The 19,224-nt window shown below is 23.2% G+C and overlaps 2 protein-coding genes across 2 annotated transcripts; one reads left to right on the forward strand and one right to left on the reverse strand.

Moving 5' to 3' along the window:
* Positions 1-5,806: 5,806 nt before the first annotated feature.
* Positions 5,807-7,377, reverse strand: LOC122503890. Its single transcript, XM_043614648.1, has 2 exons — positions 7,190-7,377; positions 5,807-6,639 (listed from the first exon to the last, which is right to left on the reverse strand). The coding sequence occupies exons 1-2, from the start codon at positions 7,244-7,246 to the stop codon at positions 6,169-6,171; spliced, it is 528 nt and encodes a 175-aa protein (XP_043470583.1). The 5' UTR covers positions 7,247-7,377; the 3' UTR covers positions 5,807-6,168.
* Positions 7,378-8,538: 1,161 nt separating this feature from the next.
* On the forward strand, positions 8,539-12,430 carry LOC122503889 (60S ribosomal protein L19). Its single transcript, XM_043614647.1, has 4 exons — positions 8,539-8,662; positions 9,030-9,136; positions 11,544-11,707; positions 12,049-12,430. Exons 1-4 carry the CDS (start codon positions 8,658-8,660, stop codon positions 12,373-12,375), a joined length of 603 nt encoding a protein of 200 aa, XP_043470582.1. The 5' UTR covers positions 8,539-8,657; the 3' UTR covers positions 12,376-12,430.
* Positions 12,431-19,224: the final 6,794 nt, after the last annotated feature.

The following is a 19,224-nucleotide window of genomic DNA, read 5'->3' on the forward strand; positions in this document are numbered from 1 at the left end:
TGATTTATTGTAAATCTCACAGGTACCTATTGACAATTGTTTTTACAGATATATAATTATTGCATATCGGTTTAGTATTTAAAAAATTTAGAACAATATCTGTTCATTTAATACTTTGCAGTATGTAAATATATATGACAAATTACTCAATTTCCATAAGACTCAATGTTAAATGTTGAAAACCAAAAATGTTTATAACTTTTTTCATAGGTACCTAGAGGGCACAAAAATTTAACTACGCCTTTATATTAACTTTATCTAGCTGCTCATCAAGTTATATCAAAATCTGTTCATTAAATCAATTATCGATAGAACCTCCTTAAACATTCTAGTCCCATTTTCGCATATACATATATGTTCTTTTAGTAAAAAACCTCAGCTTTCGTTTAAAAAAAAAAAAGAATCGTATCCTTCCCCCCCAAAAAATTAAAATTTATTTTTAATTTTGATTTTTTTGGTCAAAAAAAATTTTTTTTTCAAAATGCTTATTTCCAATCGAAAGAGCATGAAAAAACCTTTCGAAACTGTACTCGGTCAAATTTTCATGTTTAATTTTTTAAGAATAAAAAATTATCAAAATAAGCATTGTACCGAAAAACCCTAAACTTTCACCCCCTCCCCCTCGGAAAATATTGGACTAGGTAAAAAAATATTCTTACCAAAAATCACTATCCACTAGTACTACAAAAGCCCCAAGTTTAGGCACGATTGGAGAAAAAATTTTTTCCACCTTGATCACTTGACATGGAATCGCTCATATATATATAATTATAGTTAAAAACACTAAAAAAAATTGAATTTTGGAAAAGTTACTTATTATTGCTGAAATTCAATTGTTTTCAAGAGTAATAAAACTCATCGCAGAATTTCAATTATTTTTAAAATAGTATTTTAATCGAATTTTCGGAAATTTTAATTATTCTTAAAAGTGTTATTAAAAATCTTTGAAAGAATTCATTTATTTAGAAATTTGTTTATAAAATACTGTATGGGAATTGAATTTTAAGAAACATTCAATTATTGAATAAATTATTTATTTTTGTTTATAAGAGCATGAGTGGTCTGACGAATAATAAAAACGATATTGAGTGTGAAATGACTTTAATTAACAAACTTTATTATACATTAGGAATGTTCAAAATTTGTAAACAAGACGCGTTAGTCACGACGTATCGCGAACGTATAAAAAACTACTATAGATTGAATTTTAAAAACTTTCAATTTAAAGTTTTAAAAAAGTTGAATTGTAAAAGATTTTAATTAAAATTTCTGAATAAGTTAGTTTTTTGAAACATTTTTATTCACATTTTTTTTCAAATTAGTTATATTTTTGAATATATAATATTTATTTGAAAAACTTTCAAATTATTCAAAATTTCATGAAATTGTCTTGTAAAAAAGTGGATTTTAGAAATATTTTAGTTAAAATTTCTCGAAAATAATTGAATTGAAATTTTGAAAATAATTTTTAATAAGTTATAGTAGCAATTCTCAAAAATTATTCGAGTTTATAGGATTTGAAACTTGAATTTTTTTTTAAATCTTCCTATGGAAAAATAATGGATAATAATTAAATATTTATTTCAAACAATCTATTTAAGTTCCAAATGATTTTTACAATTAAAGATATTCAAAAAATGTGTTATAAACATATTTTGGAATTTCAATTATTTTTAGAATAAACTAAAATATTTTTACGGTTTGGAAAAAGTCAAAGATTTGTCTAAAAATCAAGGAATTCTTTCAATCTTTCATGGAATAATTTATTTTCAGAATTATTCTTTATGACTGGGAAAAATAATTCATGACCGGGAAATGACCGTGAATTTTTTTTATGAAAAAAGTGTCCACCCTAAAAATTTGAAAAAATGTTAATTCTTTTCTATTCCTGCATTATTACCGGGATTTTCAAGTAAAATTTCACATACATTTTTCTCCGTGTATTTATATTACAAAAACGAAAAAAAACGAAGAATTCGAATTTAATGAAAAAAAAACTAAGAACTACTTCCCCTTACGGGATTCTTTTAAACAACATATTAAAAATGTAAGAATTTTAATATTCTTGGGATTTGATTATTATTTATTGCTAAAATAAATAATTTTGAATTGTAAAACTATGAATTGTTTTTCAAGATGAGGAAAAATTTGGTTTTAATGTTGTAAATTTAAAAGATTTATAATTTTCTTACGACTGCAGTGTACAATGTGAAGCAATGTGAAGCAATGTAAATAATGCGCACAATAATGAATGTTCATAAAATCGTGTGACTAACGATTGTTTTTGACCGTATTATATGGATTTAATAACTTGACATGACACATAAAAAAGTTTGTACAGTTTATAGCAATTTTATTGTAGAAAGAATTTGTTATAGGTTTTTAACTGTTATTAATTATAATTTGACGTATTGTTTATTTAGTAAGTTGAAATTTTTAATGTCACATGAATAATTAAGTCTGCATTAACTATCACACACGCTAATAACCATCAAAAAGGACTAAAGGAGTAAGCGTCTTTGATAGTGGTCAGTGAGTTCTTCGATTCAACTCCTCAATTATGTAGTGAATTCAGTGAAAGAAAAACCCGCAGGAAATACATTAGATTTAATTCTCTGTCAATTCTTCTATATAGGTTAAATTTTACATTCTCATTTTTATTCAAAAAATGCCGCAAAATTACATGAAAATCGACTGAAAGTTTTATAAATTTAAATTAAGATTTTTATTCTTATTTTACGTGAAATCTTTAGTTTAGAATATTTTATGATATTCAACACATGTAATTTAATGAAACCGCAATATAATAAAATGTATGTAATTAAGTTGAAATAAGCCATTTCGAAAATGTATGTGTAAATATTATTTCCATATTAATAACGTATATATATATATACATATATGATAAATAAAAATTGCCAATATAATATAAGACTTATGGAATAATCACATTTTAATGTTATACTACCAACGTTTGTGAAAAAATATATAGTTATTTTATTATAAATAATATGTAAAACGAATTCAGTTCTCAATTAAATTTAATAAGGACGTACATGTAACTACAAACATTCGATATCTCAAATGAGAACAATGAGAAGGATAAAAGTCCAGAAAATAAATTAAACAAATTTTTAATCTATTTTTGTTTCTACATCTAATTTATAAAACATCAATTTTAATTTGGTTAAACATATTTTATTTGCAATTTTATAGAACATTTTTTATTTTTAACTATAGTGTATTGTGTATTCACAGGTCGGGGAAGTCAGGGAAAAGTCAGTGATTTTTTATTAAAAGTACTGGAAAAAATTAAATTTTTAGAATTTATAAGAAAATTCTGAATTTTTGTGTCTTTTTTGTTTGCCTCATAAACTATGAAATTGACAAGAATTCTAATACAGAACCTTCAATTTTTTCTATTTCTGACAATAATTTCTTTTTAAATAACTTAATTAATGAATAATTTTACTTAAAAACTTCAAAATTAATTGGATTTCAAAAGAGTTGCGTTTACCATCTTCATAAAAAGATGAACTTCAAAGATTTTAGAAAGTTTTAGAAAATTTTAATTTTTAATGAATTTAAATAGAAATTTTAAGAACAACTGATTACAGAAATTCAATTATGTATTTTCAAATGATAAACTTCTCGTCAAAATATCAATTATCTTTATAAATAATAAAAATCTTCTCCGAAATTCAATTATTTTCAAAACATTTAATAAAATTCTTTGCAAAAATTTCAATTATTTCTAACATCTACTATTTTAATAAAATTTTCCAAAAGAATTCAATTATTTAAACAAATATAATACATTTTTTATGGGAATTCAATTATTTAAACAAATTTGAATAAAATTCTTCACAAGAAATCGATTACAATTTTCATAAATAATAAAATTTTTCTCGAGAATTCAATTATTTAACAAAATTATAATAAATAAATTGATCATAGAATACAATTATTTTCGTAAAATATAACATTCTTCCTAGGAATACAATTATTGTCAAAAATGCTTATAAAAATTTTCGAAACAATTCAATTATCTTCGTAAAAAAAAAATTCTTCCCAAGAATTCAATTATTTTCAAAAATTTTCCTCATTTTAATTACTTTTTAATAAAATTTTACAAAAGAATTTAATTATTTAAACAAAATTTTAATAAAAATTCCATAGGAATTCAATTATTTTCAAAAAGTTTTAAAAAATTCTGAAAAATCCAATTATTAAAAAAATTTTGAATAAAATTCTTCATAAGAAATTAATTATTATTATAAATAATAATATTGTTCTTCGGAATTCAATTATTTTCATAAATAAAATTTTTCACAGGAATTTAATTATTTTTAAAAATTTTGATAAAATTCTTCATAAAAATTCATTTTTAAGAAATATTCAATTATTTAATAAATTATTTATTTTTTGTATTTAAATAATTGAATTCTCGACAAATTTTCTAATAAAAATTGATTGACAAATGAATTTCACTTAAAATTTTAAATTATAATTGAATATTAAGAGAAATTTTATGTGACAAATATTTCATACGTGAAATTATTATTTTAATTGTTATTTTTAATAATTTATTATTTGACAGAATTTTTATTGTTCAAAAATCTATTTAAGAGAAAGTTTGTCTGTTATAATCATCTATTCAGTAGAATATCTGTTTAGATAAATTTTAAATAGAACAGAGGAATATTGACAAATAGAAATCATCAGAATTTTTTTTCACTTCTTTTCATTAAAAATACTAAAATTTTGTTAAATATTATGTTTTATCAAATTGAAATTATGCAGATTTTTGTTCTTTACTTCTAAACAAAATTAGAAAATTTGTTAAACAACTGTGATTAAGAAATAGAAAATTTATTTATTTTGCATTATTTTTGCTTATATATGAATCACAATTTTTTTAACAAAATTATTATTTTGTTTTAGAAAATGAAGAAAAATATTTGCACAATTCCTATTTTTAATCTTATTTTTGGAACAGGATTTTCCACAGGAATTAAGACTTTAAAAAATTTCAAATTCAAACCTTTTTTAAATTAAACAACTTATAAAAGTATTTGTTATAAAATATGAAGATATCGATTGCTCCGAGTCGAAGACTCGGAGTGATCGATTTCTTCATGTTTTCTAATTTATTTATTTATTTATTTATATACAGATGACCGAGAGATAAAATCATTATTTTATATTATAAGAATATTATTACTGTAACTTCATCAAAATTATTTTTATCATTTTAATTCAATTATTATTATCTAGAATTCTAAATTATTTTTTATGAAAATAATTGAATTTTTGTGAAATTTTTATTATTTATGAAAATAATTAAATGTTTGCATTCAATTTTATTAAAAATTTTTTTGATATAATTGAATTCTTTTTGGGAATTATTTTATTAAAATAGTAAATATTGAAAATAATTGAAATTAGAAAATTTTTTGAAAATAATTGAAATTAGGACAAAATTTTGTTGACATTTTTTAAAATAATTGAACTTTGGAGAAGAATTTTGTTATTTATAAAGATAATTGGGATTTTTACGAAAATTTTTGTCAAATTTTGAACATAGTTGAATTTTATTTTTTTGAAAATAATTGAATTTCTTCAATTATTTGTAATTTCTCAAAAATTGAATTTTTCTAATGTTTTTAACAAAAATTTAAATTAGAAAAATTTTAAATTCTATTATTTTTAAAATTGCTAATTTTATTTAAAAAAGGGATTAAGAAGTTAGCTGCGCGCTTTAGCGTGCGAATTGTTGTTGCATGGTAATAATAGTAAATAATAATTCAAAAAACTAAATTTTATTCCGATTTTTTACAGTACCAATTCGGAAATTAACATTCTTAGTTAAATTTTAAATTATCGGCAGTATTATAATTTTATATCATTAATATATTCTTATATTAGAAAAGTTATTCTCGATGTAACAAAATTAAAGTATATTTATTAAATTTTTTCAATAAAAGAAAGTCTTGAAATTTGACAGAAATTTTCGAATTTGCAAGTTTTTCATGTTTTTCTAAATAAGCATGTTCTTGCCTCTTTTTCTGAATAAAAATGTTAAATATTACTTGAGACAATTAAAAAAGTTAATAAAATGTATATACATATATACAACACATATTAATCACTATCAAATGTAACGAACTAATGTTCGATATATTCTAATTCTTTTATCCAAATTTCTTCGAATTTATGTTGTAAAGACTCCACAGTTAGCAATTGTTGTAAATGTCTGTCCGGTTCATCAGATTGAATTTCACTCGTACTCCCAAGACATCTGTCTAGAAAATCACATATAACATGTTCGTGGCTTTCAGAGCTATTGAGAAACATAATCAATGAAAATCTCCATAAAATAGGTTCTCTGTCAATCGAAAAATCCAGGAGTAAAGGAATTAATCTTTGCAAACTAATCCAATCATGTTCCATTGAACATGAACGCATTTTAAGGGCAATAGAACTTGATGAAAAGACAGTTGAATTGCAATGTTTATTTTTCTTCAAGTCAACACTCGAAGTACAATTTTCAACTCTTTTTTCGTGGTTATCTTTACATTTCTTTAAATTTCGTTTCTTATCACAATTCTCTTGTTTTAAAAAATCAAATGCTTTAACCTGTGAACATATAAAATTATAATACAGTGGAAATTATTTCACTTCAAATTTCATTAGAATGTAAAATTAAATAATTTTAAATAATTTGACTTAAATATTTTCCTGCACTGTAAAAAAAATTTTCTATAGATTTACAGTTTTGTTTAGAATTTTATAAAAACTTGTAAAATAACTTCTTTAAAAGTAGTGAATTTAAAATCCCTTCTGTAAAATTAATACTTTTAATGTGTCAATTTTACAATTTTCTGTAAATTTACTACTCTGAATGTAGGTAATAAAAAGACAAAAATATTACCTACATTCAGAGTAGTAAATTTACAGAAAATTGTAAAATTGACACATTAAAAGTATTAATTTTACAGAAGGGATTTTAAATTCACTACTTTTAAAGAAGTTATTTTACAAGTTTTTATAAAATTCTAAACAAAACTGTAAATCTACAGAAAATTTTTTTTACAGTGTGGTAATGTTAAATATATTTGAAATTAATATTAAATAAATTTAAAAGTAAATTTAAATGGAAACTTAAATATAATAAAATTTTGTTTACAATGCTATCTCTTCCAGCCTTAAATGAAATATTTTTTTTTAATCTTTCTGATAACATATTTTTTGTGTTTAATTAAGAATATTTTGTTGTTTTTTTCTAAAAAAAAAATAATAAACACGAAACGAAAAGTGTCAAAAAATAAAAAATTGTATAGCATGAAGGCCTTTCTGCAATAGGAGCCTGAACACACTGCTTAGGTTGCTATGACAACAATGTTACGTTTACGTTCCGTTCAAGGTGCTATTATGCTGGTTCCTCAAATACAAAACGCGAGTATATGTGGAACCATTTTTAGACCTAATTTTTAGCGATAATTACTTTAGTAGACCTAATTTTTGGCATTGAATATTTTTATAGACCTAATTTTTGGCATTGAATATTTTTATAGACCTAATTTTTGGTTTTAAATATTTTTCTAGACCTAATTTTTTACTTTAAATACTTTTGTAGACCTCATTTTTGGCGATAAATACTTTAGTAGATCTAATTTTTGCGATAAACGTATTTACTGCCAATAATTACAGTTGTGTCCATACAATAGCACCTTGAACGGAACGTAAGTTATAAAGGTGTTTCTACAATAGCTGGAGATTATATTTCGAATTGTTTGATTCTAAGGGTGCGATCCCATGTGAGCAGAATACGTCGACCGAAAGCAGAAAATCGTGAGAGTGAAAAGAACAGCAATATCTACCTTTCTCTTTTGCACTCATGATTTTCTGCTTTCGGTCGACGTATTCTGCTCACATGGGATCGCACCCTAAGTAATTGCATATTCTGTATATAGATTTACATTAAATTAATAAATTCTAAGTAAATTATGGTAAATTTATATGTAGAATATGATCAACAACTTTGAATCCGATATAGTAAATGCATTTGCAAGCTATTGTAGAAACACTTTTACAGCTGGGTGTGAACGCGACTTAGGGTGCAGTCCCATGCTGAGCAGAAAACAGAATGCAAAGCAGAATTTCGTATGTGCAAGAGAGATAGTCAGATATCACTATCCTTTCCACTCACACGAAATTCTGCTTTGCATTGTGTTTTCTGCTCAACATGGGACCGTACGACGCAACGCAAAACGCTGTCATGGGACTCCACCCTTAAGGGTGCTTACATATCCCGAAACCGTCTCCCGAAACCGAACCAGTTGTGCTTAGGCCTTTAGACATTTTGCGGTAAAGTAAAGAACAACGCACAATAGGTTCGCGAAAGTCGTTCCCGAACGAGATGCATGAGATAGAAAAGAACACAAATATATCTCTGTCCTTTTCTAATTCATGCTTTGCCCGGCTTTGCGTTCGCGAAGCAGTTGTGCATTAGCCTTAAATCATTTTTCTACAAACAACAGTGTAAATGCACCCTAAATTGATTGAACATGAGAACTGGCCTTAAGGAGGAAAGAATGTGAACTGTTGCCTGCCATTTTGATTTTCTTTAGCAGGCACGTTTCGGAAACGGCACCATGAGGTAAATCGAATGCTACAAATAATTTATTTTTTCATTCTGTAATTTAACTTAAAATAGTCTTAAAGTGCATTAAATAACAAGATGAGATATTCTTTATTAATTTCACATAAAATAATTGTTTCTAATTTTGGAGGTACATTATTTGTTTTTCAAGAAAAAATTTGTACACCTGACCACATGGTCTGTATATTTTTTCTATTTACCATAAAGTCGATGTAACTCCGATTTTTTTTGCTTTGTTGCAAATAATTTTCTCATGTAACTTTAAGAATTTAGCAAATTATTTTATTTGTGCTTCGAGTGCAGGATTTTTATTTTAATTAATGTTTGACAGGTATGAAATAACATAACCTTTACTTGTTTTCAGTTCGTTAAAACTACAAAAGAGGCTTGCTGCCTCGGTAATGCGATGCGGCAAAAAGAAAGTTTGGTTGGATCCTAATGAAATCAATGAAATCGCCAATACTAATTCTCGTAAGTCAATTTTTCTTAATTATTATTAAAAGAATATTAAGTTAATTCCGGACCCAGAGTTTGGAATGTTTTTATTTCCTTTTTAAGAACATGTTTTTTTATCAAGTTCCAATCGTTCGAATAATTAAACTATTAATTTTAATCGTGCACTAGGAAGTTATTTTAGATGTAATTGATAATAATAAATTAGTTTAGATTAAATAATTATTAGTAATAAATAATAATCTTGTTTTTCAATGTGTTCGAACAAAAGTTTATAAAATTTTAATTTCATGTTTGGAACATTGAATAGTTACATATTGTTATTAAATACAGTTAAAAAATTTCTGCTATTAGTATCTAAATCTGAATTAGTAGAAATTTACTCATAAAATGACGAAAAATCGTCCAGGAAATAATTTATTAATAATTTTACTAGCAATCAGTGAAATTTTACTAATATTTTAGTACAACTTCATTAACAATAATTAGTGAAATCAGTTGACTAATAATTACTAAAGTTTTATTTAAAAAATTCACTAATAATTAGTCCTATTTCACTAATCAAAATTAGGAAAAGTTGATAAATATTACTAACAATTAGTAAAATTTTATTTATTATTTGCAGTATTTTATTAATTAAATTTAAGAAATTGAATTAAAAATAAATTTTACTTAATATTAGCGCCTAGTCTACCGCTTCGCGATCGACTTCGTTGCTTCCACGTTTTCATTTATTTATAATAAATAAATAATAATTTTGCTAAATAAATATTTAAATACATCTTATTTCTTTTTTCACGGGAAATAAAATTAAAAAATTTCAACTTCTGAAATTTATCAATTTCTAAAAATTACAACTATAACTCTATCAAAATTCAATTATTATACACAATTTTTAACTAAACATCATTTCTAAATCAATTATTTAAATTAATTTTTAATAATTTTCCAAAAGTTCTTTGAGAATTCAATTATTTAAATACAAAAATTCAATTTTTTATAATAATTGAAACCGTCCATTTTTCTTTTTAAAGATTATTAAGGTAGAATATTTTCAAAAATTTTAATAAAGAAATTCTTAAAATTAATTTTTTAAAAGTATTTCTAAATAATTTTTGAAAGACAATTTTGCAAAATCTTTTCAAAATAATTGAGTTTTTAGAAAATATAAAAAAATAATCAAATTTTTAAAGAATTTTAATTAGAAATGACTTCTCTAAAATTTTAATAAGTCTTAAAAAAGTAAATTTAAAAAAATTTTAATTTACTTTCTTCGAAGGTAATTGAATCTTAAAAAAATTATGATAAAACAATTTGAATTTTTAAAAATATGTAATCGAAAATATTGAAAATAATTGGATTTTATTTTCAATTATTTAAAATCTTTTTAATTGTATACTTTAAAAATTTAATTAGAAAAATTATTCAAAAAAATAACTTTTCAAAGATTTGTCTATAGTTATACTTTTCACATTATAAAAATCGAAATAAGTTGCATTTTATACTAAAATTTTGGTATTTTGTTGCAAAATTTAGAAGAAAAGTCGAAAAAGTCTTTAAAAAATCATAAAAATTTTAATGAATAATCTTCAAGTGTATATTCAATAAATATGAAAATTAATGAAAATTAGTTTCTGAAAATAATATTAAAATAGTTTTGAAAAATGTAATTCTTTGAATTCTTTAGTTCTAATTTTTTAAAATTCAATTATTTTCAATATTTTCGATATTCAATATTTTCAGTATTTCCGAAAATTCAAATACATACACAAAATAATAACATTAACATTTTTTAGAATTATTTTTTATATTTTGGAGAAAATAATCATATTTAAAATTGTTTGTACTTGCACTACAATATTTATAAAAAACTAATTCTTAGAATTGTTTTATCATAATTTTTTAAGATTAAATTTCCTTCGAACAAAGTAAATTAAATTTTTTTAAAAATTACTATTTTAGAATTTTTGAGAAACCATTTGCTAATTAAAATTCTTTAAAAAAATTGGATTATTTTTTTTATATTTTTTAAAAACTCAATTATATAAGATTTAATCAAATTTCTATTATTTTTCAGAGATTGTACTAAATTTAAATTATTTTTTAAAAGATTTTACTAAATTTCAATTTTTTGGACATTTTTTAATTGTATGTAATTGAAAATTATTTAGAAATATTTTTTAAAAGTTTAATTTTACTAATTTTTTTATTATAGTTTTATTTTATTTTTAATTTTTAGAAATTATTAAATTTCAGAAGTTGAAGATCCGAGGCCTGTTTTTGTAATCAGAATCTCAATAAATATAAATTCTTTATTTATTTCTAATAAATAATTTACTTTTTTATTTATTTTAAAGAAAACATTTTATTGTCAAAATTAAATAAGTTTTCCACTTACATAAACCATGGTTTTCTTTATTTATAGGTCAAAACATTCGCAAGCTCATTAAAGATGGTTTGATCATCAAGAAACCAGTTGCTGTGCACTCACGTGCTCGAGTCCGTAAAAATACGGAAGCCAGACGAAAAGGTAGACATTGTGGGTTTGGTAAAAGAAAGGGAACAGCCAATGCCCGTACACCACAAAAGGTGATATTTTTAAACTTATCATTTGGTTTATTTATTTAAGAGTTATTTATAATAAATTATTTATAAACTTATTATTAAAATAAATAAATCTGGGTTGAAAAAAAGTCTTAAGATAAAAGAACATGCAAAAAATTTTTAACTCTACATTTGATTAAATTCATATCTAAAGAACACTTTTCAAAATTATTTTTAATAAAAGGATATTAAAAGTTGTTTATTTTACACTTAAACTCATTGACAATTGAAAATTTTGATTTTTTAATAATTTCAGAAGAAAGAAATAACTGTAATACTTTAAAAAAATTTTAGTTTGTTTTAACATTTGACGATTCTCTTTTTAGGATTTATGGGTTCAACGAATGCGTGTGCTTCGACGTCTTTTGAAAAAGTATCGTGAAACGAAAAAAATTGATCGTCACTTGTACCACTCTTTGTACATGAAAGCCAAGGGAAACGTGTTCAAGAACAAGAGAGTTCTTATGGAATTCATTCACAAGAAAAAGGCTGAGAAAATGAGAGCAGATATGCTTTCTGATCAAGCAGAGGCACGTCGCTCGAAAGTGAAGGAAGCACGAAAGCGCAGGGCAGAGAGAATCGCCACGAAGAAACAAGAACTCTTGCAGTCATACCAACGAGAAGATGAGGCTGCTGCCGCACAGAAGAAGTAATTCTAATGTGTAATTTTTATTATAAAAATAAAACATAAATTACTATACCGATTAATTACTCGAAATTACATCAATATTCCTTATAATTAATAGAAAATCCAAAAACTCAGGTAATTTACTACATTTTTAGATAGTTTTAAATCATTTTTCTGTTATTTTTATTTTTAAGGTAATATTACTTTGTGTGCAGTAAAAATAGGGCCATATTTTTATTTTATTTTTTTGTAAAAAGCTATAAAATTTATTAATTTTTGTGTGGCTGACTAATTGAAACTCCCTTTCTCCGAAGACCTTGCAAGCTAGTGAACTACGTAGGATTTTATCGATAAATTAAAATTTGCCAATTCTGTCGTTGATTTTCAAGTAATTTTTTTTATTGGAATTCGTATTTTTTGTTAATATTGACGCGCCATTTTTTTAAATTGATATTTCTTAAAAATCTTACGTAGTTCATTAGCTCTATAGCATCTTTCAAAATCATTTTGGTTATTTGTTCTAAATTATAAATTACGACCTATAGTAGGTAGCCCATGAAATGTCCTCGAAGAAAAGGAGTTTCAATAAGACTCTTAACAGGCTTCGAAGTGACACACTTTTCCACTTTTTTTGGTCAAGCCTACTTTTTGCTACTTATTTTGTCAAAAGCTACTAAATGCTACTTTTTTCCAAAAAAGGTAAAAAAAATTTTACAGAATTCAAGAATTTTAGTTTTTTTGGTGAATTTCGTAGATTTCAAAAAACCCGCCAAGTGAATTAAATTTATTATTGGACGCGTGATTATAATATATTATATTTATAATAATTACTAATAGTGGATGTTTATTAAATTACAACTTTTTAACGTTTCGAATTTTTCGTATCTAATTTTATTATTCTTTAAGCTTCTTAAAAAAATTAAAAACTAAATTTTTCATTTTTCACTATATAATTTAATAGTAATACCTTTTTTGACTTTATAAAAGTTTCATCAAGTATAGAAAAAATCAATTAAGAATGAAAACTTAATTCTTTTGGTTATATAAATTGTTTGATTAAAAATCCAAAATAATATTTATTTAACGTGATTATTTATTATATTATGTTTACAAACTTTATGTCAAATTTAAAAATATTAATTGTATTTTCAATAATACAGTGTTTTAAGGGGCCGTTCAAAAAATACGTAACGCTTTAGGGGGGAGGGGGGGTCAAGCTATTTGTTACGGTCAGCAGAAAAAATGTCGCTAATGTATACAACATTGCGTTACATGGGGGGAGGGGGGGTCAAAATTTCCGAAAAATAGCGTTACGTATTTTTTGAACGGCCCCTAAGTCGGTTGTTCAATAATAAAAAAATAATTTATAAAGATTTAAGAGCTATTTAGAAAAAAAATTATAATTTTTTTTATTGGAATTAAATTGCTCATAATTTATTATTGTACAAAATTATGGCTATGTGGATTCTAAAATTTTAAAAATTTATATAACTAAAAACAATCCATTTTTTTTAATTTTGATAGTTGTTATTAGTAAATTACTAAAAAATGTTTACGTTTCATTTTTAAAAATTAGATGGCTGATAAAAAGTTATTGATAGTTTTTTAAAAAATAATAAGGAGAAAGAAGGTGTCAATTTAACTTCTCAAAATTATGAGCCTGTTATTAAAAAACAAATTCTTATGAAAGATCTCATTTAAGTATTATTAACAATTACATTTCATTATGTAAATAAAACTTATAGTATTTTTTTCTTTCAATTTTTTGGACAACAAAATATATTCACTTAATTTTCTTACTTAAAAAACTAATTTTACTTCATTTTTAATATGCTACTTTTTGCTACTTTTTTCAATTTAGAGGACACTTTTTTCTTCCAAAATGCTACTTTTTCACACTTTTTTTGACCTGCTACTAGACTTCGAAGCCTGGACTCAGGGTTGCCACGCAACTTGAAAACCTGGAAATATCAGGGAATTTTATAAACCTTGAAAAAACCTGGAAAAGTCAGGGAATTTTGATCGAAATCCTGGAAAATTGTTTTTTTCTAAAGTTATTGTGTTCATTCCTGAAATCTTAATTCACTTCAATATTTCAAAATTAATTCAATTTTAAAACAGTTGCGTTTACAATTTTCATAAGTAGATGAACTTCAAAAGATTTTAATTTGAAATTTTTAAAATTTCAAAATTTTAAATGAATTTAATTAGAAATTTTAAAAAATTTTAATAACTAAAATTATTCTGAAATTAATTAAATTTTTAATATATATTTAATTGATTATTAAAAACAATGGATTTATAGAAGAATTTTAGTTAAAAAAATTTTTAACAATATTCTATGCAAACATTTCATTATTTTCATAAATAATAAAAATTTCACTGGAAATCAATTATTTACAAAATATTTTCATAAATTATTATTCAATTAGGTATTTTCATAAATAATAACATTTTTTACAGGGATTCAATTAATTTCATAAATATAATAAAATTCATCGCAGACTTTCAATTATTTTTAATAAAATTTTAATAAAATTCCTGGAAAAATGTAATTATTCTTAAAAATTTTATTAAAATTCGTCGAAAGAATTCAATTATTTTAAAAACCTATGCTAAAAAAACCTATTTATTTATTAGAATTTAAGTAATATTTTCAATTCATTTTTAATTAAATTTCTTGAAAAAAAGAAATTATTTTCAAAAATTTTAATGAAATTTGTAACAATTCAAATTTTTTATCTCAAGAATTCAATTATTTCCAAAAGCAATATAATTCTTCGGAGAAATTCAATTATGTTCAAAAATTTACACAAATTCTCGTCAAATTTTCAGTTGTCTTTATAAATAATAAAATTCTTGTCAGAATTTCAATTATTTTTAATACAATTTTCATCAAATTTCTCGAAAAATGAAATTATTCTTAAAAATTTGTCAAGAGAATTCAATGATTTAAAAATTTGTTGATAAAATTCTTTATTATGAAAATTAAATTTCAAGAAAAATTCAATTATTTAATAAAATATTTTTTCTGTATTTAAATAATTTAATTCTTGTAGAATTTTCTAATAAATATTGATTTAAAAATGAATTTCAGTTATAAGTTTAGATTATAATTGAATATTGAAAGCTTTATAGCGTGTGGATTTTTAGAAATAATTGAATTTTCCAAAGGTTTCAAATTAAAATCTTTAAAAATTTGAATTTTTCATACTTTTAATTAAGAATTCTGTAGAATTAATTTTTTTTAAAAAGTATAATGGAATATTTTTTTAATTAGGGGCCATCCACATATTACGTCACAGTACTTCTTCACATCATTCCTCAGGTATCCCTGTGAGTTTTATAGTGAAAATCGGCTTTTTCGCTTCCAGGTGCTACAAAAAGTTGAAAAATAAAAATCCTCCCAGGGGTTACTTCATGAATCATTATTTCCTTCAACAAATGCATTTTGATTTTTTTGTTTTAAATGATTCTGTTGCGAGTTACAGCGTACACCGCAAAATAACTTTTTTGCAACACTATCTCTAAAGCGTTGAATTTTACTCACGGAAAGCTGTGAGTAACGTGTCACTTTTTTTAACAGTGCGTAAATAACTACATATACTAAAACTTGGTTACTGAGAATTTTTCAGGTATTGCTCGTTACTAATTTGATGTTAGTTTTTCAAAATTCAAAATAGCGAATTCAATATGGCGGATGAGTTTTCAAAAACATAATAGATTTTTTGTTCTGCCTGCACGGAAAGTATGTCATTTCGGGCACTTAGAGCGGGCGCAAAGTAACTCATTACCACCCAGGGGTAGGGGAAGCGGGCGCAAAATATTTTGCGCCCGCTTCCTCTACCTTCGAGCAGGCGGAAGAGTATTTTGCGCCCGCATGTTAATTATTCGATTTTCTTTATTAAAATGTGATATTTTCGAGTTTCTTTTTATGTTGACTATAAAAATGCAAACATTTTGAACTTGTTTTATTTTGTCTAGAAAAATGTGCAATTTTTTTCGATTTTCTCTAAAAAAAATTATGACACATTTGGTTTTGTTCACATTTCGGTTATAAAAATTGGCAATTACTATATTTCCAGAGTACATTGTTTTCTTATTTCTATATTAAAACTTGTATCATTATAGACTTCAAAGAGTTAACATTTATAGAGAGTTTAATTTTTAACTAATATGAGCGTTTAATCGTTCGTGCCCTCAATGACATACTTTCCATGCAGTTAGGACAAAAAATTATGTTAGCATCATGGGCGCAAAGGTGATTACGACTCTGGCGAAATGAAGGGACCGAGGGGACACAATTTCGCCATCGTCGCAATCACCTATTTTGCGCCCTTGATACGAAAATAACTATTCTTAAAACTGGGTATAAAATTCTACGTAGAAAGATTAATTTCAATAATTTGTCAAAATTCAATTATTTTCAATATCTAATATTTCAATAAAATTTCACAAAAGAATTAAATTATTTAAAAAGAAACATTAAAATTCGTCTCAAGAATTCAATTATTTTCAAAAGAAATAAAATCCTTCGCTAAAATTCAATAATGGTCAAAAGTTTAAAATAATTCTCTTCAAAATTTCAATTATCTTTATAAATAATAAAATTTTCCTCCGAAATTCAATTATTTTCAAAAATATTAATAAAATCCTTGGCAATATTTCAAAAATTTTCTTCATTTCAATAATATTCAATATTTACTATTTTAATAAAATTTTCCAAAAGCACTCAATTATTTAGAAATTTTTTTAATAAAATTCAACGCAAACATTTCATTATTTTCATAAATAATAAAAATTTCACAGGAAATCAATTATTTACAAATTTTTTATAAATTTCTTCGCAATAATTCAATTATTTTCATAAATAATCAAATGTTTACAGAGATTCAATTATTTTCGTAAATAATAAAATTCTTTTTAGAAATTCAATTATTTTTACAAATAATAAATAAACTCATTGCAGAATTTCAATTATTTTTAATTCAATTTCTATCAATTTCTCGAAAAAGGAAATTATTCTTAAAATTGTTATTAAAATTCGTCAACAGAATTTTAATTACCTATTTAAAAATTTATTGATAAAATTCTTTATGAGAATTCAGTTTAAAGAAACATTCAAATAAAAGTCAATAAATTATTTACTTTTGTATTTAAATAATTAAATTCTAGTAGAATTTTCTAATAAAAATTGATTTAAAAATTAATTTTAGTTAAAATTTTTTATTATAATATTGAATATTAAAAGCATTATAGCGTGAAATAGAAATAATTTTTGAAAATAATTGAATTTTCAAAAGGTTTTAAATTAAAATATTTGAAAATCTGAATTTTCCATATTTATAACTAACAATTCTGTTAAAAGAAATATTAAAATTCGTCTTAATAAGAATTCAATTATTTTCAAAAATTCTTGTCAAAATTTCAATTATTTTCAAAAAATTTTCTCAATTCAATCAAATTTTTTACAGAGATTCAATTACTTTTAATACAATTTTAATCTAATAATTTCACGAAAAATAAAATTATTCTTAAAAATGTTATTAAAATTCGTCAAAAGAATTTTAATTATACCTATTTAAAAATTTGTTTATAAAATTCTTTAAATGAGAGTTCAATTTTAAAATACATTCAATTCTTCAATAAATTATTTATTTTTGTATTTAAATAATTAAATTCTCGTAGAATTTTTTCATAATAATTGATTTAAGGAGGTTGTTTAGAGGTATGCAGACCTTCAGAAAAAATATTGAATTGACATTAAAGAATTTTTTAATATTATTGTTATTCGTATCTTCTGGAAGAACAAATATCAATTTTTAAGAAAAAAATTTTAAACTTACAAAAATTGTTTATTTAGTCATTTTGCATATGATCAAAGTTTTCTTCATATTAAAAGGTTAAACTTTTTCAAAACTGATTCGATTTAAGTCAATGATGGCTTATTTTCTTCAGAAAATGATTCTCTATAACTTGACCGCTCAGATTTATAAACAAATACACCGTTTTCAAAATATGCTTATTTGTTTAAAAAAAGTGACTTAATTTAAAAATTTTTTTTAAATAAATAAACATATTTTGAAAACGGTGCATTTGTTTATAAATCTGAGCGGTCAAGTAATAGAGAATCATTGTCTGAAGAAAATAAGCCATCATAGACTTAAATCGAATCAGTTTTGAAAAAGTTTAACCTTTTAATATGAAGAAAACTTTGATCATATGCAAAATGACTAAATAAACAATTTTTGTAAGTTTCAAATTTTCTTCTTGAAAATTGATATTTGTTCTTCCAGAAGATACGAATAACAATAATATTAAAAAATTCTTTAATGTCAATTCAATATTTTCTCTGAAGGTCTGCATACCTGTAAACAACCTCCTTAAATATGGATTTCAGTTAAAATGTTACATAGTTAATAATTGAATAATAAACAAAAGCAAAAGCGTGGTAACTCTGATAATTTTATATTTTTAGAAATAAATATTAAAAAGATCTACATTATAGGGCCACATCTGGGCCCCACTGATCAGATTGGATATAATTTTTTCTGCATGGGTATTAACATTAATTAAAAAAAGCATTATAAAAATTTGTTCGCACAAAACCTTTATATCATGGAAAAACAAGAAATTTTTAAAAAAAGTTCTATGCGGAAAATCCTGGAAAAGGCCTAGAATTTCTAAAAGTTTAATAAATTTTCAATTTCTTCTTTTTGATAATTAATTTCAAAAATTTTCATATTATTATTGTCATTTCACTTTTCGAGGTTATGGAAAATATTTGAATATTTATTTTATTTCTTCTCTTTTTCCTTCAATACATAAAACACTATTCAAATTATAATATATTTATTACAATAATAATTGTTAT

Source organism: Leptopilina heterotoma, unplaced genomic scaffold (assembly GCF_015476425.1).
Source record: "Leptopilina heterotoma isolate Lh14 unplaced genomic scaffold, ASM1547642v1 Lhet_272, whole genome shotgun sequence".
Lineage (NCBI taxonomy): Eukaryota > Metazoa > Arthropoda > Insecta > Hymenoptera > Figitidae > Leptopilina > Leptopilina heterotoma.